A 27,473-nucleotide genomic window follows, 5' to 3' on the forward strand; every position below is an offset into this window, starting at 1 on the left:
ATTTTGGTTAGAAATGATATAGATTACTCTGAGTACTTGGTTGCAGGTGAAAACATTTTCCGACATGCAATGCAGAAAAAGACACTTAGTCAGATCTAGAGCTGATTTAAAAAACAAAGAGTACACCGTGCTGTCTAGTGATCACTAGGAAATGAAAAGAATACCGACACTAGGTTTAGCAACAAAAACAATCCCATACATCCCAGTCTTCATTTTTTATTTAAAACATATCATTTGAAAAATTTTGTTGATTTTCTTGCAATATCAACAGCTCTGCAGAGAAGCTTTACAAACTGTGTTTTCTACCGGTGCAGAAGCCTTTTTTCCCTTTCACTTTCCAGTTCTATTTCAGTGTTAAGCAAAAGCTTGGAAAATACAGTGTTTTCAGAGAAGTGTCTTTTTACTAGGTTCTACCACATCTTCACCTTAAACAAAACAAGCAACCCCCCTACCAAGGCACCAGTGAAAAAATTTCTTTCATTCTGCAGGTAAAGAAAATTCCCCACATGGGGTTATGTTTCCATGACTTGCACAATATTCTTACACTTTTGCAGAAAGAGACAATTTCTACAAAGATAACTATAAATGAACTTTCTACTTTCTATAAAAAGCAAGCTTTGTCAAGAATCAAAAAATGAGTGTAATGTCTTCATATGTGCTTGCAGATTTACTTATTAGATAATCTTTTTATCAGACTATCTACTGCCTTAGAACAAAAAAAGATTCAACCAACTGCTTGATTAATCTATTTACCAGAAGTACAAGTTAGTACCAAAGGTATGGTGGAAAACCCTTCCTGACAAGTCTAGCTGGGAGATTAAGACTTGCATCAAGCTGACCTAATGCTGCTAGCTATTTAACAAAATTCAATGCAGCCAGAGGGCTCATCATGCTGCAGAAGACTATACTGAGCAAGAATTAATAAAACTGTCAGTACGACATTCACAAATCAACCTCTTTACATAAAGAAACCTCATTAACAGGGAGACTCTTCCAGTACAGGAGAAAAAAAACTAAAAAGGGACAGGTAATACAGTCTATTCTACCTAGAAAACTGCTCACAGAATGGAAAACTAAAGAGGAAAATAGAACAAAACTTAAATGAACCTTAAACAGAACGTTACTGAAGACAACTCTCTGCTAGGCTCTTAACATATCTAGTAAAAAGCTGCATAAAAGGAAGAATTAAACACATATTTGACATGGAACTGATTTTTTTTCCCCCCATTATATGATTTAGTTTCTTCTAAGTAATTGTCCCTACCTTCTCCAAAATTCAGAAAGGATGCATATTGTATTGTGCTAAGTTTGCCTCAAAAGGACTCAAAAGTATGCAGAGAAGCTGAGACGGCCAAAGCGGTTATATCTTTCAGCAATTAATTCACACTTGCAAACAGGTTGGTTGGTTGTTTTTTTAAGTTTTCAAGGTTATATATTAACTAAACCACCAAATTTACCAATAACACATCTGCTTACAATCTGTTCAGATAACAAAGGTACAACAAACATTTTCACATGACACATTTGTAAACATCTGGAGAAAAAAGATTTCCTTTTTTAAAGGGGATTTCAGATCTGTCTATATAAAACAAAATAAATCTTACTTTGTGTTTCTTATTTATCCGGTGCTTTTCTTTTCCTTCTGCAATATCTTCTATCATGTCACTCTCTTCTTCTTCATCACTATCATCTGCGTTTTCTAAGAAGTTAAATGTTTCAAGAACATCACCAGAATTCCTACATAAATAAAAACATTAACAGAGAATCTGTTTTACTTGCTGAAGAGATTTTAGAAGATTAATCAGATTAAATGCAATTGCCACCTAACAGCTTAAGAGCTTTAAAACTAGCAAAACAACAAGAAATGGTTGTATGGAGAAGTTTCTACAGCTGCCTAATTCCTTATTATAGAAGCATCACTCAACAGAATCTTTCCTTAAAATAACAACTCCAGTGTGGTTATACGACAAAAATTCAAATTCAATACACAATATATTTTCCTATATATAAGATAGATATATAATATACATATATATATGTAATATAGATACATATGTTCCTATGTATAATCAATTTCAGTCAAGTTCATAATCATTTGTAGTCAGCTACACTCACAGGTGTTCAGAGACTCTAGAGTTGAAAGCTCAATGTGAACTGACCAGTAGGTATCAATGATTAAGTAAAACATACTTAAACTTTGTGCATTTCTTATCTCTCTGCTTACCTTTTGGTTTCCTGTCCCTTTTGTTTTGATGAAGGAGATTCACCCCCATTGAGGATCTGTTCTAAGTTCTTTGTCTCTACTGAACCATTTGGTTCTGAATTGGAGAGCCCAAGCAAAGACCTTACCCGCTGGGAGCGTACATCCAATATTGTATCTGTATAACCTACTTCCTGAAGATACCTATATGCATTAAGAGAAGAAAGAGGAAAGCATATTTGAGGGAAAAAGGAAGAAATTAGTATTGACTGTTAAAAATGAATGCCACTATTATATCATTTATGGAAAAACAAGCTTCTTCATTATCCATCTCATATGGAAAAGCTTACTCTATACTGCTTAAAGCTCAAAACTACGCAGTCCTGAAAAATGAACCACTATTTGCCCACCTCAATTACTCTCTTTCATAGAGTAAGCATATATACAGCTCCTCATACTTCAGGGAAAAGTTTGAATACACCAATATTCAATAATGTTACTTACTGTCTCAGTAACTGTCTGCCTTGCTTCCAGGTCAATTGGCTATTTTGAGGTACTGCGGGAACCTCCGTATCTTTGGTTTCTTCTGAAAGATACAGTGTCATAGTTGGGTGGGGTTTTTTGTTTCTTTGTTTGGGTTTTTTTTGTTTGTTGTGGTTTTTTTTAAAAGATCTATTTACTTTTTACAAGATACCAATGAAACTAAAAGCAAATCTTAAAAAAAACTTTAAATTAGATGCAGTCTTATACAGTGTTTTTTAATTAAATTTTTTTTTTTCTAATTCTTTGCTGAAGCATCAAGCAAATAATTTAACAGAACAGAATCAGTTAAAAAAAATCCTGATTCCTTACAGGCAGAAAAGGAACTAGAAAAATACTTAACTTATACACAAAAGAAAACTTTGCCCTGATCAACTGAAGTGTCACTGCTAAGAAAGCAGGCTATCTCTCTTTTACAAAGCAGAGATGCTTAGAAAGCAACATGGAAAATATCATTAAAATAACAGAAGCATGACATATCAGCAATTGGACAAAACAAACATGTCAAGTTCAACACAAAATCCATCAGTTTACTACCAACAATTAAAATCTAGACCCACTGCACTTTTACTATGGCAGAGACTATAAAACATGGTACAAACTGATAGTTCAAGGATTTTAACATCTAATTTATACTGCTTTTAAACACAGGCAAAAAATCCCATCAAGCAAGAAATGTGAATCATGATCTCTAGTTTCAACCAGGTATAAAAGTACCCCAAAATGTGGCACTTCTAAAGCAGAAGAAAACAAACAAACAAACAAAAAGGGGGTGGTGGTGGTGTGAAAATCTGCAGACCCCAATTTTAAGGCACATTACATAAATACAGGCCAACAGGGCGACTTCCCAAAGACTTGCATTGCAAGAGAAGCCACATGCAATTCTGCTTATTAAATAGTCCAATGTTGTTATGAAAAATGCTTTCCTCTATAGGCAATATGGTGAAGAGCAAAACTATTATGATCAACTTTATATCTACATTGCAAAATCAGATGCACTCCAGAGTACCAATAAGGATAGCCTATTTTTTCTCTTAGGACTTTTTTCCTTGATTTAAGATAAAACCAGAAGCTCAACAACTTTTTTTCCAGACCGATGCAGTACAATTGTTTTTTCCTCATTCTTTGAAAACTAGCATCCTATAAAAGCACCAAAACCCAACAGTATTTCTCATGTTTATTCTGCAATTACACTTTCCTTCTGGATGGATGGCACAATGACAAAAAAATATTAAATCCTTCAAGAAGGGGTAAGAAATAACGAGAAGCAGCAGCTAAATAAGGAATTGTATAACCTTACTTAAAGCTTTCTTCAACATTCAGAGCTCTTTCAAAAAAGGAAAGGTCAATTAATTTTGATTTTCAGATTAAACAGTATTTACCCAATACCAAACCTTTCCTAGAAATCTCTATAACACACCTAAGAGGGGGTGGAGGGAAGACTGAAAGCTGCAATAAATTGAACAGAGCAAATCTCAAACAGTGTATAAAGAAATTATACTTAAACAGGCTATTGTAAAAAAGTTACCTGATTCAAAAGTTGGCATTTTCAAGTCACCTTGGTTCAATTCTGTGCCATATTTTAATTTATGATATTTTGCCCTGAAAAAGTATGCAAATGTTTAACAAATTAGCATACCATGCTTTTATCAACTCAAAACATTCTACTATTCCCATTTAAAACAACCATACTAACACAATACAATTTATCCAAATAAAACTGTTGTGATAATTATTGCATCATACAATTATTCCTAGTCTTTCAAGAACACAGTTTTGAGAGAACCTTTTTACAATTATTCACAATTATCAAATAACTTATAGATGAGAGTTTAGTATGTTCTCCAAGAATGTGGGTTTTTTCATGTGTGCCAGCTACTAAGAGAACCTTTCAAAAACCAGCAGGTTCAACTATTTAGCAGAGATTATTTTTTCAGTTGTAGCACTGTCACAGCTAGCCAACTGCACTACAATGAATGAACCTCCTATTTGGGATTCCTGCCTATTTGCCACGTTCAATTTCCGCTTCAATTTCTCTCCTGCCCTGTCTTTGCTTATGATAGGAATCTTTCCCTCTGAAGAACCATGTTAGAGTGCTAGTTTCCCTCATGACACGTATTCTCTTACTGATTTTCTCTTCCTTATTGACTAGATGGAGGCTTAGCTTCCAATTCCTGCTCAGTCCACCTATGCAAACATGCCTCACTCCTTCCCATCTCCTGTTCTCTGATCCCCTAACCTCTCCTTCTACATCACTTTTTAAAAAATTGGTCTTGGTGATACTATTTCCACGCAGGTATGCATGAGCCTTCCAAATCTTATTCTCTACCCAAGTTGCCTATCAAAATGTCTTCAGCTCCCTTTACCTCCAGGAGTATCACATGAACTACCTACGCCTATGTCCTGGAATTCTCTAACTTTAGCCTAGACCTTTAACAATTTAACTTTTGCCTCATAGATCCTTTGCAAAAATACTCAAAAGAACTCTAGATGTTCTGCTGTAGAGCCAAGGTGAAAGACCTCTGTTAAAACTTTAGCAGCCACATTTTAAAGAAGTCTCTATAAAATACAGCTGTCTTCATAATTCTAAATTAAACATTTGACCGAAGTTCTAAGAATAACTGAACTGTATCTAGCTCCCACCAATTTTAAAAACTACTCTCAAATATGAAACTTCTTGAGAAAAGATACATAATGGAACACGCACTGGACAAAATCAAGGATTTCCAACAAATCTTCTCAAATGGCTGAGCCACTGCTGTAAGTTTTTCCAAATTGAAGGTAAAAGTTCATCTCAAATGCTGCCTGATATATTTGATGGTACTGAAAATTTTCTTCTAAATTACAGTAGTTTCTGCTAAAATTGCAATTAGGAACAGTCTCATTAACAAACTGTCAGTAGATGGCACTATTGACCCTTTATAGTAAGAAAAAATCCTGCATTTCATAGCAATTACATTGTAACTGAAAAACTGTAAAGCTCCTGAAGACTAGGTATTTGTGTGACCTGAATCTGACTGACTGCCAATTAAATAGAATCATAATTTTAATTATTTGTGAATACATTCATATTTCATCCATGCACTAGTAAGACTGTCTAGCCTAGGTGCTCTCTTTAAACTGAGACAAAGCTTTGTTCCACATTGTAACAGGTCAGTGTTCCACCAAGCTTTCTGGATAAAGTGTACATACTATAATTTATATACCTTATAAAGTACTTTACATTTGCAGGTAAAAAAACCCAAACAATCAAAATGAAAATAATTAAGCAATTGTAAAGTTAAATAAAGCTGACAAAATGTTCTTGCTCAATTCATAAGTGAAGTCAATAAAGCACTGTAATTGAAAAGCCAACCTAAATTTGTTCTATTTAGAGCTGTGACAAATACTATTTAGGAGCAGTTGTTCCATTTTGGAGCTACAATTTCAAAACATTAATTAAAATTCTGCTTTAATTGTTCATTAGAGAAGATAACAATGCACCTGATCTCAAATTATACCAATGACTAGCCACTACAAATAAGCCAAAGTATTGCTGCATGTAATGAGATCAGTTATGTCTTTCACATCACATCTGATACTCAACTTCAATTTTACAGTAAGAAATTAATCTTATTAAATTCCAATAAACTATATATTTGCAAATGTATTCCTCCCCGTATTGTCACAACAACAAGGGTAATTATTACATATCTTAAAAATCACTAATGAGCTACAGCGTTGTTGACAAGTCAGTGACATTACTCTTCCACACCACACAGTAACTGAATTCTACAAGCGGCATCTTTTGAATCCTTTCGAATATTGACTTGCTATTCTTCTAAGGCTAGGTTTCCATGTGTGAAAACGTAAGAGGAAGAGAAACAATGCCCTACGTTGATTTAACTGCTTGCTGCTATTTAACTGTTGAATCCTACACTCAGTTGCAAGGACATAAGACAGCTCCAGTCCAAACCCCATGAAGTCAAAATATAGCCACAGTTTTATGATCTCAGTGAGTCTTATTAAACACAGCACTATGTTAATGAAGCTTGGAGTAGAATGGCTCAGAGTACACAACAGAAGATATCTGGCTGGGTCTGCAAAGCACCATAAAGGAATATACAGTAGCTACAAACAAAAAAATCCCATACATATAAATACTTAAGGCCTAATTTTATTACAAAAATTGACACAGGACTGCCGAAACATTTAAGGACATTAAAATAACATTTTACTTCTCTAAAACACTATCGCACCTGTTGCACACACCCTTAGAGATACATACTAGAAATATCAAACTATTTTGTGACTACTGCTGCATTTGATTTAATCTTACACACCGATGTCCTGTTTCATACCCTTTTTCTGAGAAATCACAACAGTCATCATTGTCTGAATGAGTTTTGCTTCCGACTCCCTATAATCTGGTATCTCACTGCATGAAACTTTTTGACAGCATCAGGGAGTTAGCAACAAAAGGAGGAGAAAGGGGGTGGGGGGGAATCAGATGCAACACTGAAAATTGCTGTCAACGATTTTCAGATCTGAAATTCTCAGGATTTGTTTTGCTTTGGCACTGGTTTCTTTTCATTAGTTGTGATTCTTCACTCAGAGGAGCAATGGCAAAAAAAAAAAAAAACATCTATTATCCTGAACTCTTCATTCAGTGCAACAACCAAGAAACTAACATACTGTCATTCTTGGATGATTTACTGACAAGTCAGTACCTGCTTGCTTTCCTTACTCAACCCATCATACTTTTGCAATTAGATCCCCTCAAACTACTGGGCATCTGTAGCAAAAAATAACAGAAAGCTTCCTCGTTGCCTCCCACACATTCACCAATCAACTCCAGAGTTTCAGTTCCTGTTTTTAGCAATCTTCATGAAAATTCTGGCTGGGATTTAAGCAAGGATTTTCCTCTTGAAAAAGTATGCAGTGTTGGCTTGTACCCACTAGCTGCAAGAACTAAAGCAAACTGTATCCTTCTGCTGTTCTGCTTCTATTGTACATATGTTTACAACTTTCTTGCCCATCAGATGAATTTTGGAATTTCATGGGAAGTCAGATTATAGAGGCAGCTGCATTTCAGGAGAAAGCAGGAATGAGGTTTCACCAATGCCATTCATCTTCAAATTCTGTATTCTGTTATATGATGTCTTCACACTCCAGCTGTAATTAACTGCATCTGATTTATCTCAATAAGTAGGCAATCCTCACAGCATTATGGTATGCATTTGCAGAAAGTCTCTCTGTGCAGCACACAGAGAGTTTATTATTGCCAAAATAACCAAAATGTTTTCCTTCAACTTCAGAAAGTTACTTACACCCAAGACACTTGGGTCTGCCACAACAGCACATTACTCCTTTGATATGTTCAATGTTCTTTAAAGGAAGAGCACACACACCCCAACATTTTGCATGCTTTTCATCTGCCTTGAATTCAGAGTGACTTGCACATTACCTGTATAACAATGTAACTGTTAGTCTTATGCTGGTTGGAAACCTTGAGTTACTTTCAATTTGGAGGAGGGGGCTGAATGAAGAAATAGATTCTTTCTGCCTATTACTTCACCAGAAAACATATAACGTGCCAATATGGCTTTCTGTATGAACATACACTGTTTTCTGAAGCACCTTTATACTGGACATTCACAGAGTTATGTAGCCATCCTTGCCAAAACATTAGTTTCTAATATGAAACCAACTAATCAAAGCTATTTCTGTACTAGTCACTTACTTGTAGTACTAATTCATAATGTAAAACATATTTAGACATACTTACTCTTGGACAACTGACTTAAAAATGTCCAGGTGAAGCCTCACTACACTTTGCTAAAAAATTTTAAGTTTACTCTGACAGGAATGTTCCACTCAAATCAAAATAAACAAATAAAGGCTACCTATTTTGTTGCCTGATCCTCAAGATGTTTACACTGTTGAATTCAGCTACTTTTTAAGAGCAATATAAAATTAAATATAAGAATTGAGTCCACTACTGAAAGTATAGGCACAAGACAAGATTAGTCTCCTAGTGTTTTTGCAAAATTAACTACTAATTTTTGTCAGATGAAATAACCAGGCAACAGAAGAGCATGTAGGTTTGAAGGACTTTAGCCTGCATGGACTGAATGGAATTTTAATTTTTAAAGCATTAAATTAAAGCTACAGAAAATGCACCTACTGAGACTAGAAATTCTAGCATCTACCACATAAAAAAACCAATACTTCAAAATGTAATACTAACTTTTAAAGGATTCCATTCTGCCACAAAATACAGTTTTCATATGCAACACATACAAAATAGTTGTAGGGAATCAAGATAACAATATTTTTCATCCTTTCAAGTTTAAAACCACTGAAGAGTAGGTAAAGGTATAGTAATAAGTAAGTGGTTTTGGAATGTTTATTCTTAGTTAGTATACCATTACTCTAAATCAGAAAAGGGAAACTGTTCAATTTTAACTTTCTGTGTTTAAGACATGAGTCCAAACAATTTGAAAATTATACAACTTTTTATTATAGCAGACACTAAACTTTAATCAGAAAACATAGTGTAAAGATGACCAGCCATAAAGACAATTTACATAAAGTAACATAGAATCATCTAGTAAAGATAGTTCATGTAACATGATGGAACTCCTTTTAGTCTGTAAAGTCATTCAGGTCAGTTAAAAGCTGAACAATTTGTATACCTACCTTTCTTGTTTTAATGCATATTCTAACATTTTTATTCTTCTCACTAAATCTTTCTTCAAGTTTTCTTGACCCTTTCTTTCCCCTTGTAAAAATGCTATCCGAGCCTGAAAACACACACACACAAAAAGAAGACAACAAATTTTATTCCATTCTGTTCCCAAAATAAAGCAATGAAGTCTGGCTCAGAAGGAGGAAAAAAAAACCAAAAGAGAAGAAACTGTTTTGCATTAATCACTTCAGTCAGTCATTAACAACAAAAATCTTTCTACCCTAGAGACCAAGTACTATTTTCTGTTCATAAATGTTGGGGGTTTTGCCTTGAAATAAAGGTATTAAAGTTAGTATAGTAACTGTAAAAGACGGCACAAACAGCAATCATATTAAACATTTTAACATATGCACGCATTTTTGTCCTTATGGCATTGTTAGCATCAATTCTATTATCCATTTTCTTCCAAATCCAAAGCCATATTAAAATAGGTACACAGCATACTTTTAAGCAATTTAGTTTTTAATGCCAGTATATTGAACAGATTAAGAAATGGTCACATGAATTCAAATACAGACTTTATAAATCCACTATACAGGAAACAACTATATTTTATGGACTCACTTTTTACTTACTACTGAAGACAGCTCAAGGTTAGAATATCAAACAAGAATTGGTTTTAGTGTGCTGTTCTGTACGGAGAAAAAGAATGCTTTTTTTTTTTTAAAGCATCAATCATATTACCCACCTAACTTACAAAGAAGCAATGAAACTTCCTACTTGCCCGCTAATCTAGTAGATAACAATAAATTTAGTAGAACATACAAGCTATCTCAACTAGTGCAAAAGGTCTAGTGGAAAACTTTAAAGTAGTCAAAAAATAAAGGTAGTAAGTTTGTTGAGAAAAAACATATCTTGTCTTTTCCAAGCCAAAATCGTAGGGAAGACAAGGAATTTGCAGATGTGAAGACAAAATTTAAACAGTTAACGATATTACTGAATTGGCCATCATTACAGGAAACCACAAACTCATTTGTCCTCATTATGACTTTAAAAATTGACTGAAATCATTGGGTAGCTAATTCAAGACAGGATTCAATATACAATTTTCTTGGAAGAGGGATTAAAAAGAATAGAATAAGGAGAGTAAAGTAGAGACCACATTGCTTTATGGAGCTTAAGACCAACAACACAATTTCATTATTAAAGGAGGCACAATAAAAAAAAAAAAAGCAGAGCTATAATCAGCACCTAATCTATCCTTGAAGATTTTTTTAAAGGGAGTGGTTGTACATTTTTATTACTCTCAGTGGTTAGAGCCTGAAACAGTCTAACCAGGATGATAGCATTCTTGCATTGCTCCTTTCTCAAGACTAAGTGATATCACCATATAAAACTTCACACATCAGCCCTGATTTTAGCCCCTCTGGCCTTCTGCTCAATGGTAAACCAAATTAAAATGTGTTCTTTTACCTTGCATTAGCTAACTAATGATTTAATCATTTAAAATCCTAGTGAGAACAAGGCTGTTATGAGTATCGCAGTTAAAAGTCTGTCATGAAAGCACTCTCAACTAACCACTGCCACTTGGTAAGAAAGAGTAATGCACCAAACAGTGCATGATACAGGCTTTGTAATGACTGCACAGATATTTCAAGATAAAAGGTAGAGACCAAGATCCAGAATCTGCTATTTTAAACAGTGGGCTTCAAACGGAAGGGGATGGAGGGAGTTGAGCAAACCCAACAACTATACTCAACTGCAATTATGTTACTTAGATTCTAAAAAATACTATAAAACTGAGTCTAATCTAAAAGAAACTTAACAGCCTTCTGGAAAAAACTACATTTATACATAATTTGCACTCCTCTAGTATCTAAGGCAGCAAATGACCAGCCAATTTCACAAGCCCAACCTGTTATCCCAATTTTCACTAGTCAAGGATAAGACAACAAAAAGTAAACAGCATCCTTGCACATAAAACCAAAAGTACACATAAAATAGTTATAAAAGTAGTTTTTTAGTAGTTTTTTTTTTTAAAAAAAAATGTATGTGCAACACCATACTTCAAACATTCGGGGATTTACTGCATGCACATAGACTCTTTTTACAAATATAAAACCAGAACTAAATACTTTGATAATTATCATCTAAGGAAGGTTATGAAAGCTTTTATGCTCCTTTACTTGAATGCAGTTCTCAACTCTTACCAAAACTCAGGTCTTCTCTAAGTGATGGTCTTCTCCCCTTCTATTAGTCTTCCTTCATTGGCCAGCACCCTTTTATAACTATTTGACAAATCTTAGTTGCCAGCTGCAACTGTTGAGCCTTATTTCATCCTCAGTCTGCTGATAACGGAGAGGAAAATAATATAGCTGCGATCATACACAGTGGGAGGCATCTGCCTCCTAAATGCTCACAGCCAAATTATTTCCTTCTTCTGGAAACACTTCTGGAGTACCTGGCCAAACAGAATCAAGTCTCCATATTTACTAGGTATTGCCTAGATCTCATACTTTTCAACCAGACAGGTTAATGAGCTAAGTGATCTTGAAAATCACTAGACTACAGAAATGCTATAAAAATAAAGCCAAACAAAACCCAAAAATCCACCCTACAAAAAAGCCCTCAAAAAATCCTTTATATACAACTATATTTATAACACCCTTCACACGGTCCAAAAGGTTGAACACACAAGAATGCACTTTGTAGTTGGGTTTTTGACATTTTTGTCAACATTAGCAGACTTCTTTTAGCATTGCTTTCTGTAATTGCTTGTATACACATTTGACTGATTTGGGAATTTTTTTTTCCCCTCCATTGTAATCATCACATGGCTAAAACATAACAGAAGTTATCTATGCTGAAGTTAAGAGCTTGCTCTTTATAAATATGGAAGATCAATTTAGACTTTAGGAACACTTAGTCATCAAGACCCTCAATACAAAACTGAGAATAAGATCACTGCAGATTTGCTGTATAATTACATTATCAACTTGCTTCCTTAAGTCTTGAACTGAGAAATGAGGGGTGTCAAAACTATTGCTTGACATGTTGCATAACTATGAGCCCTAAGAACACAAAATTTCTCAACACTGACTTTTTTTGAAAAGCAGTAAATCTCAGGTTCGATAAAAACAGATAGAGTAAACAGATCAGTCTCCCTCAGGGTTGTTGTCTATGGAACCTAAGTTAGTACAAACACTTAAGAAATGCTCTCTACATAATAACTTTCTCAATCGTTAGATACTCCTTTCCTTTGAAACAATTCTCAGGAGAGCTAGATTCGGTATGATTTATAACTATACTGATGATTAAAAGACTGACTGGCACTAAAATTGGGAAACAAAATGGCACAGAACAATTTGGTACTCACCTTCCCTCCCTCCCAGTTACAACAGAATTCTTTTCATTGTCTTAAACCAATTTGTAAGTCCCCAGGCTGATACTAAGAGGAGCAGTCGTCCTCCTCTTATTTCTGTTCCCTCTACTGTGCTGACTTAGCTGCTTCTGCTGCCACACATTAAATCTACCAAGGAAATAATTCTATTTATTTTTTACTCAGTTCTGAATTACATCAGTTTCCTGATCCTACTCTGTATAGCCACAGGAGTACTTAGGCTGGTACAAGGGATGCAAACAGGATACTGAAGTAACAGCTTCTTTCAGTGACAACATGGTCTTAGATCAGCCTAAACTGACCATGATATAACCTGCATGTCCAGGGCACGAGAGTTGCAAAAACAAGAGTAGAGAGTCAAATACAAGACAAGTCTTAACTCTTTTGAATTACAAATTCAATCAAAATGTATTTTTAAAAGTGTATTAGCAAGACCATTTCTTAAGGAGGAGAAAACATGCTATTTTACTGAATATGTACGAAACACTAGTTCTTTAAGCAAAACTACAGCCTCCCATGGCTTTAAAAAAATCCAGCTGAATTTCGTTGTGTACAGATTCTGTTAGAATATTTTTCCCTACTGATAGGGCTATGCTTCAGATTCTTTAAACAAGCTCAACCAGGAGCCTCTCTTTTCAGGGCAGATTCCTCCTCTCCTACCAGCCTGTCCATTTTCATATTTACGGTATTTTCACGAATCTCTGATATCCACTATCTTACTACAAAATTCAGTGACACTTGACAACTCTGGGCTCCATCTACACCTTGGCCCTCAGCTGTAAGTAAGAGTACCAGAACATGAACTTGCCCAGTTTTATTAGGAAAGTGTTCAGGGAGCTCCGAGAAGCAGCTAGTGTGACAGATATTTTGTATTTGTGCAAGGATGCATGAAATAATGCCTGAAACTAGGCAAGATAGAATACAAGGATAAAAAGAATTACTGAACAGCTACTTGAATAGTACAGATCCCATGAAAAAGAATTGTCTGAGGTTAAATAACTACAGAATGCACATATAGAAGGGGACAAATAAAAATTCTAACATCTAATATTCTAGACTTTGTAAACTTAATATTGTTTTAATGGTGTGTTGTATTTCAGACATACATGCACTACATTTTGTAGCTGGAAGGGTTTTTATCTTTTAAATAGAAAGTCTGACCATGTGCAAACCAGGCAATAGTCTTTCTCCCAACAAACTCCAGCATCTCAGATAAACTGCAGTTTTCCCTGAATGGTAGGAATAAGTAAATCACTGATTACACTGACACTCCACATCCCTAGCATGCAATTACACTGCTTGATCAAAGTGTAACAGAAGATTTAAAGCCGTTTACTAGAGAACTTCCACACTACTCTAAATTATTAAAAATACTGCATTTCACATAGAAGTTGACAAATCAAAATTTAAAGAAATATTGTTTTCTGAAAAGAAAACAAGGATTTCCCCCCCCCCTTCTTTTTAAAGAAGCTTGAAAGGTCCTAAAACTTAAGAATTATTGCTCTAAATTTCATACAACACTACCCAGCATAGCAGCATTCATATTAAAACTGCATTTTATTGCCTCAACTGCACAGAAAAGCCTGACTTAAAGACAAATCTTTACGTTCATCAACGTATTTGTCTTAGCTATTGAGGACAAAGGAGGAAAGTTATTACAGCATTTTGGGCAAGTAAAATTGCATATGCAACCTAAAGGTTATGTAATAATTACATATAGGATTTCATAAATGAAACCCGATATGCAGCATTTGAAATATTCACCCAATACCTCAAACCTAGCAAAATATATCAAAGGGGAAAAGAGGCACGAAACCTGAATGGTAAAGCATGTAAGACTGATTAAAGGACTTATCTTACACTGTTGAAACACTAACCTTTCCAGTACAATTCAAACAATCAAATTCTAATGTATTTACCAATACAGGAACACACTCAGGAAGTGTGTATACTTTCTTTCCATTTCAGTTGCAAATGTAGTTAACTCTCAGACTCTAGAAGTGTATTTTGAAGAAAGTTCAACTACATGTAAAGCAATGCCAGCTGCAATGCAATGCTTGTGTTTTGTTTTTCTAAAGTCCATTCAGACTTCTAGAAGGAAGGAAGGAAAGGCCTGCAGTATTTTTGAAAGAAATGCAATACACTGAAGCAGCCTGAATATACATACCCAGCGCACACATAAGTGTATGTTCATCCTACTAGGGCATGTCACAAAACAAAAAACAATTGTAAGATTTTTTTTTTTTAAACACTTTGTTTTAATCATAAGATTATTATCACACAAAAAGACTAACCGAATCTTCATTTTTAGATATTCATTATGCCAAAGATAAAGCAGAACACTGTTTTGGAAAACTGAGAAATACTGGGGAGATGGAAGATTTGACTCCTAACAGTAATTTAAGAGTGGACACACTTGTGTAGCTACTAACGTTCTAGTTCCCATTCACAAAAGGGAAACTGAACATAAGAGGAGTAGCCTTCACCTTCAGTTTTCAGCAAACACAGTCCAAAACTTCATCTCATCCAGAACACCTAAACCATCATGCATGTAAAAGCATTAAGCATTTAGAAGAGTTTCAGTGTATCCTTACAGACCTGATTATGCCTATATATTTATTACAATTACAATTAATCCCTAAACTGTCTACTGAGGACTGAAGATACCTTGCCAACTTTAAATATATATATAAAAATAAAAATCAATCTTTATTTTGCAAATTAAAGTCTCAAGCAAGATTCTCTCTCTAGTAAGCTGTGCAGCGAGATAGGTGTCACTGTTCATATCAGGATCATACATGTTTCAAAGATATACCACTTTTAAAGAGCCTGCAGAATAAAAAATAATTTGAATACTTAAAAAAATATCAGAATAACCAGCTCTCGTATGTTAACAGAAAACCTTTACTTCATAAAAACAGTCCACGTTAAAGATGCGGAAGAAAAGATTTCAACAACTGGTTAATACTAGTGTACATTTGAACAACATTTCCAAATAAAGAAGATCATTTTCTGTAGAACCATATGAACAGTCAGTTAAATATCAGGTCAGTAACTACTGCACTTAAACTAGCAATGGTATTAAGATGTGTCCTGTAGGTTCCCTTTTTTATAGATCTTTTCCATTTGAGCTAATGATGATTTCTTGCTCCTCAACTGATACTTTTTTCAAAGATTCATCTGATTACTTTCTGATCGCTTTTCAAAAGCAATTCCTAACAACTAGAAAAGTGACATCCTTGGTCAACTGTCCCACAAGAGTGGTAGATACAAGAAACCCAGTTAGCTCTAAGGAGCAGTCTGGTATGTTAATGACACAAGTGACAGATAAAAGAGAATTTACTCATCCATAGGTCTCCTTCAGTCCTGCAACAGGTATGGCAAAGACCAGGCTTGCAACTCTCCTTCCCTAAATCTGTCCTTCCTTTTTTCCACTACCACCATATCATCCCCAGTCATTCAGATTCAGAAGGTTGCTTCTTTTCACTACAGGGCCAAGTACTGTCAAGTTTCATCAGCTTCTTTGAACAACTTAAAGAAAATCCAGCCTTCAATTTCCTCCTCTTCTATGGTAGGGTCAAACTTCTAAGCCACAACTTAAACTCCATATAACACTGCCTCCATTCCGTCACTATTCCTTACTAGAATTTTTTCATGGAATAATTTTTTCTTGTGCTAGGATTTTTATAGCCACTCTCCTAACCAATATGGTATTTGGGAATACTAGAGTAACAAAACTCATACAACTCATGGATGTGTTTTTAAAGGCTAACACTCTTTAAATTTCATGGTCTGGAAATTAAGTAAACTAATTGTCCACAGACTTCTATCCACTACACAGAAGCCAGCAGCAGGGGGGAAAAAAGAAAGTCAGTTGAGACTACAAGTCCAAAAAAAAGTTAGAAGCCACTAAAAACGATGGATTCAAACTCTTGTTACAAAGCGCATTCTCCTCAAAGACTAAAACGTACATGTCTAAGAATCGGAAACTAAATAAAACAATTTTTTTGGAGTAACAAATATAAGTGCCTTAGAAGTTTATCATTCATGGACCTTTCTTGTACTCAAGTGTTCTTTATCCAACAACATGCTTCTAAAATTTTGTTTCAGTTAAAAACTTATAAATTAAACTGGGCTCAGTATTTTGCTAGTTTTTCTTCCCAATTTCAGTCCCAGAGGCAACCCTTCAGAAAAGTTCCTGCCTAGGAATTTTTAAAAGAACTACCATCTTCCTCGAAGAAGAGTCTATTCTATAAGACCGAAGGATTACATTAACTTCAGGAAAAGTAAAGATAATCTGGTCATTATCATCAACATACTGTAACAGAACTACTAAAACGCTCCATGCCACAGTGCCAACAGTACCAGCCACTGTCCCTATATGCAGGCTCTCCTTCTCCCCACACACCTGACAATTTGTGCAGGCATTTTATTTTAGCATCATTAAAGACTTTTCCACTAGCATATTTGCATATTCCTTTGCACCTGACATGCAAATCATCAAGAACATCGGCAATCTAAGCAGACCCAAGATCCAGCAAATTTTAGCTGAAAGCCATTAAACAGCCATAATTATGTCTTTAATCAGCTGACAGTTAACAGGAATTCTTGGAGGTACTAGATCACCTAACCTGACACAAATGCTCATTTTGACCTCAAAAAACGCTCACTCATTTTCACCTCCAAGTTATTCTGCCTTCACCAATATCAATATAGTTCTACTGAGAAATTACAATCTTTCCGTTCAAACATCAAATTGAATACCATCACTCAAGACAACTAAATAGCCAAGCAAAACATAAGCAGCAAAAGTACTTCTTACAACTAATAAACACTTACTATTCTATGAGGAGTGTGTATAGTATATTTCAACTGCATTTCTTTAGCAGATTGAATAATCTATGAAACATGTTTGAACACAAGCTCCCAAGACTGTGAGGCAGTCATGTTTCTAATAATAATTTAGAAAGCTCTGCAAACAAATGTAAATTAAACCAAGTTCTCTTTACAGTTAGGACTGTTTGAAAACATGAGTATCCTTCCTCAAGAAAGTATGTACTTTCCGAAGATCAAGTCATGTAAAATAAAACTAAGAATTCTACATCTATTTTCTTAACAGACTTGCTATGGGACTTTAATTCATTTCACATCAGTTTTTCCAATAAATAAAATAAGAATATTAGTGTTCATATGCCCTTTACAGAAAAAAGTTAATACAGGATGTTAAATAGTTTTACATATCAACATATGGTCACTTTCAATGGGACTAGAGAAAACTACAAGACTCCAAGTTTAATCCGCCAATACGTAGTTTGGTCAGTGCCAAAATTTAACACAAAATACATCCTACATTCATCTCCAGTCAGTGTTTCTTTATCAAACCACCTAGCAGGTCTCTGCCACAATATTCACAATAGCACAAACATCAAAGTTAGCTTTTGTTAATGACCAGAATGGATTGCTGCTGAAAGCCTCTCGTACACGTTACCAAATGACGCAAGAGGAGTACACAAATTAAAAAAAACAAAACACCACCTCCCAAATGTCTTTACCATTTAACGTAGCAACACTGCAGAGCTTGAGAGCATCTACCTAAACAAACCGGTTTCCTTAACACGTCTTTCACAGGCCTAGTATTTTCACTGTCTTAATAGTTTTTATAAAGTCACACAATCTTTCACAAAATATTGGGAATAGAGGATATAATAAACATCCTGTGTTTTTGCAGACTCAATGCTACATTCTTTCTTTGTCACATACAGCAGCCAAAAATTGATATTTTTTTCCACAGATGAAAAGAAATTCTTATCAGACTACCGTTTGGTAAGAAATTATTGAAGTTTTGCATTTTTTAAATCAATTAAGTCATGGTATTTTCCAAATGTCTGTGCTGGAAAAAAAAACACAACACAACTGCAACACCAATGTCAAAAGCTGAACTCTTGCCAAAAATATCAGCTATCAACTGTAAGTGCTCTCTCCCTCAATTAACAAGACTGTATATAGTATTTCCTAAGTAAACTTTCCATTTTGGAATATTTTGTACATTATTCCAGTATGAAATGCTTAAGGGAGGCAAAGCTTGTGAGCGGTATCTTCTCTTTGGACAAACTAATGAAAACAGACACAGAAAAGCTTGTGGACAAGCCAGAGTCCAATCACCAGTTTCGATCAGCAACAGCAAAATACACCATAACCACAGATTACATTGTGTTTTAGCCACTAGAGAAATACTCTTGACCCTCACAGCTATGACACCACAGTAGAGGAAGTATTTTGAAGACATTTAGCATCATCATAGATGTCAGTTTATTCACGAAATGTTCTAAGTAATGCTAAAATAATGCCTAAAAAATTTTCACTCGACTTTGAAGCCTCTGAAGTACGTTTCTCCCCAGACCCAAACTCTCACGTACATTTACCCATACCACAATAATCAGAGGTTCAAAATAAACTGTTGAACATGCTTCTATCTTCTCTACGTATTACTGAAACACAGATATAAGGGTGCTATAGACAGGTCTGCAGTTTACACACACCACTATGTAATGGTTCTAACTTACAGCACAAACTGATTGCAAAACACAGACTAAAGTGCAGTGCAACCAGAGCAATTGTAAAAGAACTTCTTAAAGAAAGGTCAGGATTATTCTGCAATTGGGAGTCTCGGAATTACACTGCAAGGGTTCTTGTACATTTTCTTCTGATTTTAATTTTTCAAGAACAGCTTCTAGCCCTGGACAGGCATATTCAACAACCCACCAACAAACCACTAAACTACTGCATTTTGATACTGGCTATCAGTAACCTGATTAGGTCTCTATTTTAGATAATAAACGAAAAGGTCATTGCCCTTCTTAGCAGAAAGTAGCTATTTTGAGTACATTTCACCTATTACAGTACAGATAGCGCTGGCTTCCTTTTCATTTAAGACAGCCATTCAATACTCTGAATATTCAAGATTAATCTACAGTACTCTCATGATCAAATTCCTGCTTACTACTGCAGTTTTCTCCATAATTGGATTAGAAAACACAAAGCCAAAGGAGTGATACTGACAATAAGCCAACTATGCATTTGTGTGGCTATATGTACTTACATACACACACATATTTTACTAGAATTTAATTTGGAGAATAATCTTTTTCTATCCAAACTAGGCAATATATACCGCTTTTTATTTTCAATCATATAATTAAGAGATTCATGTGTGACTCAAAGTCAAGCTGCTGGAGACTTAGTTTTACAGCAGAGCAGTGCAGTCAACTAAAAATACATCTATAAATTTTCTGTCTTCCAGGAGGAAAACAACAGTCTTCCAGCTTCTCTAACAGGATAAGTGGTACGTGGGAACCTAGGAAAGCAGGTTTTCAAAATAACAATGATGCAAATAAAATTGATTTCAAAGACAAGATGATCAATAAATGCAGTCTGACATTTAGACAGACCATATTTCATTCAGTTACCTTTGTCCTGAATCAAATGTTTGACTTAAGATGTAAAAAAACCAAAACAAACAAAAAACCCCACAAAAACCTAACCAAACAAACAGAAAAAAATAAAAGGCAGAAAGAAAGAAATCCCCTAGTTCCCTCAGTAGTTTACTCCAAGGGTCCAGTTCTTCATTTAAGTATGATGCCTTAAGAAAAAGCATGGAAAGAAGATATAAACTTAATAGCAGTAGGTTAGACTACAGAGTAATAGATGGCTTATTTTGAATCCATTTATATTTCTTCTGTGTCTTCATGTAGAAAAGACTCATAATTTCTCATCGTACAAAAATTATTTCAGTATGTTTTATACTTGTTGCCTGATTATTTCTTTGGCTGTTCTACCAAAAAAAAAAAAAAAAAAAAAAAAAAAAGTTACCCAACTTCACACACACATATAGCTGTCACATTATCTACATCCCCACATTGGGATAATTTTCTTTTTTTAATGTGAAGTTTCAGTCTACTGTGTCATACCCCTTAAACTACACACTTTTCTACTTTAAATTAAAAAGCATCTCAATAAGTCTAAAACCCAGGGAAGCACCTAATAAGGCTACCTCTCAGACTTTTTTTGATTAGCCAACAAAACTGAACTCTAAATGGATCAACCTTCAACATGTTATTTCCAGCCCTCAAACTGTTTTTATGTCAAATTTTCAGCATTCTTTTCAGAATTACTACTAAAGAATGGGACATTATATTGCAATGTTGACCTTGCCAGTTCTGCACAGATCACAAGACAAAAATCACTTCCCAATTTGTATATTTATAGCTCCCACTTACAAAGCCACAGATCATTCAGGGGTTTTATGAATTTCTTTTAGCAGGAAACTCACAGCAGTCCTGGAGGAAAGCAACTCAGCATGTTTATTTCAGCACAAGTTCATCCTCAGATGCAGTTTCCCATTCTGTCACTATCATCTATATTGTCTACGTTTCTCCTAAATGCATGAACCTTGCAAGTAACATCTTTTAAAAACCAAAAAATAGTTACACATCTCAGTTCATTTCTATCTAAGAAGACTCATGTACAGTCTTTTAAAGTGCTGGGCATTTTTTGGAACACATCTAAGCTAGTAAAAAAGTTTTCTTTACAAGAAAATCACCACTACAACCAATAAGACTAATTATACACTGATGGTAACACCAAAACACAGTATTTGAATTTGATAAGATTAAAAATATCTTTACTGTCAGCATCACTATATGGGCACATTTTTCCATTAAGATGAAGTTACATTATGAAGTTATACAGCTAATAATGAAGTACCACAGTTAGAGCTTCATTAGACACTTAATACTAAATAGAACTAATAATATTAAGCTCATTCTCTTTATTATTACTAGTAGTTGTATCACAAGAGCACAGAAATCGGAGCGAAGTTGTACACTTTGTAGTGTGGCAGGTCCTTAGAATCACTATAGAGTGGAAAGGGAAGGAAAAACCACAGCATGGCAAACATGCTCAAGAACATAAATTTCCTTTTGAAAACAAGGAACTTCTATTTATTAGTTAGGAATACAGAACGGGAAAGTATAATCTGCAGCAGACTGCAAACAGTGACCTGCACTGACCTAGACTGTTCTAGTGATGAACACTCATGTCAATGTCCATCAGCTGCAGGTCAGTAACACACATTCTCAAGGAACAGACAGAAGAAAGCAAAAACTACTGAAGTGTTAAAATGAGAATATAGGAAGCCATCTATATATAGGTAAAAGAATACAGTATTACAGAGCTTAAAGAGCTCTGCGTCATTAAGGCAATGGCAATGTTGACAATAACAAAATCAAATACAATCAAGTTCATGGAAATAAAAGTTATGAAAAACAAAAGAGTAAGACAGTTAAAATACAAGTGTATAATGTAAAGTGTTTTAAGGGAGGCATCACAGAAAGTTGATGAAGAATGGGTATATTGCACCTCCTAAATGTTAATCTAGCCTCCTGGCACAGAATAGTGCCAGCGCTCTCTAATTTACACCACTTTATCAGAGTTAACAGAGTCAGTAGTCCTGCATTCTACTAATTCAACTGTACAAATCTTGCTAAAGCTATGAAACAGGATAGGTCTTATAGAACTTGTAGACATGTTTACATGTGCTCCTTGAATACTTCTGAGAGTTCCATTTGTCCAGGCAGGATCTTTTCTTTTCCCAGGATCTCAAGGTGTATCCCAGGATTCTGTTCCTGCAACCCTGGGAGGGGAGTTAAAGCACCTTATCCTCAAAGAAAGCAAACAATTTCAGTTTCACAACTCCTGAATTGCCAAGTGTTTTAAAGAGTTAAACTCATCTGGCTTGTTACCACTTCTTATTCTCTACTTTGATATACTGTGATATCTGAAATACAAGCAAATGTACTGAAGCTGTCTGCTGGTAAACTTAGTATCAAGCAAAAGATCATAGTATTCACCTGGAAAATTGTATTTTGAGACAAAAATTATTTTACATAGAAACAAACCACAGTTCTGAGTTAAATACTAGAATCAAGCATTCTCCAGCTTCTTATAGTGGTCACTGGTGTGAAGCCAAGGGGGGGGGGTGTTTGGTTTTTTTCTTCTAGAAGGAGTATTATTGGATCGTCAATCTCAAATTTGGTAGCAGTTAAGGAGTGACCATATTTTGGATTAAGAGAAACCAAGGTGAGCAAATGGAAGAAACTTTACAGCAAGCGACCCATTTAAAAAAAAAAAAAAAAGATAATCAGAAAGAACTTCAGAACTTCAGGCATCTGGAAATTTCTGAAGTTCACTCCCTATTTCAGGATCATTTCAATCAGCATTCAGAGAAGCACCATTTTTCAGAATGTTAGAGCCAACACATGCAGGATTTTTCAACACAAATATATGCACAAACAGGCACAATACCTTCAAAAAGGCTAAGAATGCACTCCACCTCTCAGTACCATTAAGTGGAATTTATCCTGAACACAGAAAAATTTGGTTTTACCCTTAATTTCTAACAGCAGGTTACCTCTAATCAGCCATTTTTATAAAAATCCTGTAGTGGCAGAAAAAACTACATACTGTTTGAAATCATGCTGTAGGTTCAGGACTGGTCCTGAAGAACAGCCAACTTCATAATTAGCTCTTAATACCTGTTGGAGTTGAACAGATGAAGGCAGAAGATATCATTAAACTCAATATCCTGCCGAGCCATTGCTTAGGATAATTCAAGAACAGTCCGAGTGACAAAAAAATAACAATCAGATATGCAAACAAAGCTCTTGCAGGTCATATATTTGTCCTGAAGATTTAGTGGAGGATCCAGCTTCCCTAGCTACTCTCTTCATCAATTAGGACAAAGAGATCATTATCATTTTCACCCAACTTCTTAAGTGTCAAAAGGATGAAGAACACCCACCTCTATCTCAAAACCTACTTTCAGTGTGAAAGAAATTATTATACCACCAGACACTTCCCACCAAAAACATTCCCCAGCGTGAGATTCCTCAAAGAGCCATTAAATATGCATAGGTGTGATGGCAATGAAACTAAGAAAATACAAGTCCAGTGGTTTAAAAAAAAAAAAAAAAAAAGTAATTCTTTACCAAGAATTGTTATATAATTTATCTGCTACATACTTTTAGGCTGTGTCTAAAAGAAAACCTCACCAGAATGAGTGAAATAACAGTTCTGTGCACTGCTTCTAAGTAAGAGTGACTTTATTCCAAATAATTATTTATCAAAGAGCAACTATTACACAGTAAAAACACTTCTATCCCAAGTGTTGATAGAATGGAGTTATTTAGAAACAATATTCCAGAAAAAATTACACAACTACTGTACTGATCAATATCTTCCTGTACATAAACCTCATAGCTATCCAGGTACTTCCTGTTCAATTTCTACAATCTTTATGTAACTCAATGTCCTGAATTCTTTTACTGTGTTTTGCCTCTATGAGGTGCATACTGCAAGAAAACTATATAGAAATGTTAAAGATTAAATCAATTATTTGAAAAATAAAATTGGAAGAATGGCGCATAAGCAGAAAAGTGAAAACACTGGGGGTTTTTTAATGATGAACACTCTAATCCTTGAGAGCCACAAACAGTATCTCAATTTTATAGTGAAAGAAACGTTAACCTTCTTTTCACAGGAGAATATCTCCTTATTCCTATTTACCTTGAACTACGTCAAGAAATCTCCTCACTTCAAATTTGTTTGTGTATCTTTTAGGGTAAGCTCTGCTATGTAGCAGCTTCCTTTTAATTTACAATCAGATCTTCTCTGTATAGGTTATTCATCCACTAAAAGGAAGCAGCTCTGCACATTTTCAATTTTGAAGTCTTGCCAAGAAGGCTATGAGGAAGGCAGGATTTACCCCCACAAACACAGAAGAAAAGACTTTCAACCTTCAGTAAACAGGCACCTGAAGTTCTAGCAGAGGCTATCTGCCTCTAACACAGTTGACTAAACAGCTTATGGAAAGCCACAGTAGGGAAACCCTTGATTATGTCTAATTGCCCTCTACCCAAAATACACAGAACTCTCAATTCAGTGCTTTAAATTGCAAAAGGGACTTAACTCTACAAAGTACGTAGCTGTTTTCACCATTAGCTTAGAAAAATGATTAATGCACATAAGTTTCTGGTTTTTAACTTCTGCACGTATGGTATTTTATACTGAAAAAAGTTTCATTATAAAACAAAGCTATTAAGCATTCAAATACTTTACTATGCAAATAAAAATATTTATTTGTACAAAGAGGTACTTCTGCACCCCTGCTACAGCAAGCACCTTAACAGCTTGCATGAACAGAAGTTTGCCATTTCAGATGCATGTATTACCCACATACCTCATGGCATTTACAAGTATCACAAATAAGAATGTTGATCAACTTTTTACAAGCTATTTCTTTTTGGTTTTGGTCAGTGTTGATCAAGTATCCTTTGTTTTTAAGGACTGCTTTAGTAGTTAGTTAAGCTTAATTTCATAATAAATACTGAGATACACCTGTAAGACACAACGAAATAGCAGTTTATCAATTATGCATATTTTCCAACTTCAACCCTCTAGAATGCAATTGATAAACAATGCATGTGGTTAAAATACACTGTGCACTTCACAACTGCAGCATCTGCATTTCCTGCCTGTAACCTTTGCACGTTCTATCACAATTAATGCCCCTGATATCAATCAGTTTGTTATTTAAGCAACACAGTACCAAAACAGCATCAAGTGTATTTTCAAACAATCAAACCAAAGCATTTCAAAGCTACCTCACTGGTCATGAGAATATAAGAATGGCTATGTCTGGTCAGACTAACAGACCACCAACCTCAGTATACCAATTCTAACCACAGGCAAACAGGCAGCTACATGGGAGTAGCACAGAAACAGAAGGATAAACCTCAGAAGACATTCCAAATCTCCAAAAACTTGTAAATCAAAAGTATCCTGAGCCAGAGGTAGTATCTTTGAATTTAGACAGCCCCAAGGACTTTTCTTCCATGAACTCATCCAAACACTTTTTGACCCAAGAACATTTTAGCATCACAAATAGCCCCCTGCACAAAATTCCACTAGTTCCTGAAAAGCCAGGGTTTTTTTGAAAATACTTAATTTTACTTCATGCTTCCTAGTTGCTGAGACACACTGATTCTTTCCTTAAACTAATGACCATTTTACAACCCTCATAATCGCTTTCACTTCCAATCTATGATCAAAACGAATTATTTGCTTGCCTATACCATAGGTGAAGTCTGTGGTATCAGAAGAATTAATTGTTCCTCCAACTTTAAGAGAGAAACATTCCCAACACTATCCTCCCTTCAAACCTGCAAAGTAAACCAAGCTACGTGTAGCAAAATATTTCAGCAATTGATTCTTGCTACACTTTGAAAACGCTGAAGCTTTGAGAAATGCTGAAACCCCAGATGAGTGTATCTACACTCTGAACTTGGGACTCATCTAGTTCATGATATTAACACATTTACATACGTTTACATATTTACAATTACATGTAAAGTCCCTAATTTAGATAATCACCTCAAATCTGAAAGATTCCCAGGAAGATACACATCTTTTTTTTTTTTTTTTTAAAAAGAACATCCCTTGGGATGTAATTCTGCAATATTTATGAGGTTCCCAAAGTTCATAAAATTCTTGTAATGAGCTACTCTCCACCCCCCAGCAGAAGGGGGGGGACAGGGAGAGAAGCATGCAAGTAAAATCTGAAATCTGTGGGTTGTTTTGTTGTCTTTTTTGAAACACTTACGTAAAGAACACAAAATGTTAGATAACAAAATGCTCCCATAATGTCACTGAAGAGTTGGGAAGAAGAGCATTTGTAAAATTAGATAAACTAGGAACTTCAGCTGTATGTCACTAATGCTGTCATTTTTATATGATAGAAAATGTATTCAACCACATTAATCTTTACACACATTTGAGCTACTTAAAAGGATGCATATTGTTTATACTGAAATTGTATATACTTTGTTGTGAGTATTTGTGTTTCTTAATTATTCCTCCTATTCATTAAAACATTTGGAAGTAGCATCTACTGTTAATTCTCTCTCAACACATTCTTGTGTGATTTTGAAATATCAGAGAGTACTCAATGTCATTTTTGTCTAGTTCAGAAGACATGAATAAACTGCACAATCGAGACCTTTATTCCAGCCAAGCATTATCAGTCTGTAAGCCCCAAAAGAAAGTGGAGCTCTACTGTCTTTCCCCCCAAAGTTGCAAGTCTTCCTATGATACTCCTTTTTGAAACAACTTCATCCTCCTTCTCTGAGAGTTTCTGTAGTGCATCTCCAAAGTGCTTTCCCATCCACGTTTCTTTTTCTTCTATGAGACTACAGAGCCACTTACCTCCTAAAGGAAACAATTATTTCTAACAAATACATAACATCCAACAATACGGGCTTGCTATAACTCCTCTAAAGTGCACAAACATCTTAGAAAACATGGACTGAATTTATCTCAGTATAACAGCTACTGACTTCAAGGTCACTACATTGACAGATCAAAGTTACAGTTACAATTACAAAACATTGTTCCAGTGAAAATCATTCTTTTAGTTCACAGAACAGATCCAGCCTATTACTTCAAGCGATCAACGCACTACGCAAGGCCAGACTATTTCCTTTCAACACAGCAGTGAGTAAATGCTAAAGAAGTTACTGTCGCAGCCAGTATTACAAGTGAAAGGAAAA

At 35.0% G+C, this 27,473-nt stretch overlaps 1 protein-coding gene across 4 annotated transcripts in view; it reads right to left on the reverse strand.

Moving 5' to 3' along the window:
- STRN3 (striatin 3) overlaps positions 1–27,473 on the reverse strand; it is a 68,734-nt gene that overhangs the window by 37,868 nt on the left and 3,393 nt on the right. For 3 of the 4 annotated variants that reach the window (XM_052782556.1, XM_052782555.1, XM_052782552.1), the window contains exons 2-6: positions 9,422–9,525; positions 4,269–4,342; positions 2,705–2,786; positions 2,225–2,404; positions 1,605–1,737 (exon numbers count right to left, since the gene is read on the reverse strand). In XM_052782556.1, coding sequence (XP_052638516.1) covers positions 1,605–1,737; positions 2,225–2,404; positions 2,705–2,786; positions 4,269–4,342; positions 9,422–9,525 — 573 coding nt within the window. The remainder of the gene's footprint in view (positions 1–1,604; positions 1,738–2,224; positions 2,405–2,704; positions 2,787–4,268; positions 4,343–9,421; positions 9,526–27,473) is intronic. The other variant, XM_052782554.1, reaches the window with a different exon arrangement.

This window comes from Harpia harpyja, chromosome 3, assembly GCF_026419915.1.
Source record: "Harpia harpyja isolate bHarHar1 chromosome 3, bHarHar1 primary haplotype, whole genome shotgun sequence".
NCBI classification, from domain to species: Eukaryota; Metazoa; Chordata; class Aves; order Accipitriformes; family Accipitridae; genus Harpia; species Harpia harpyja.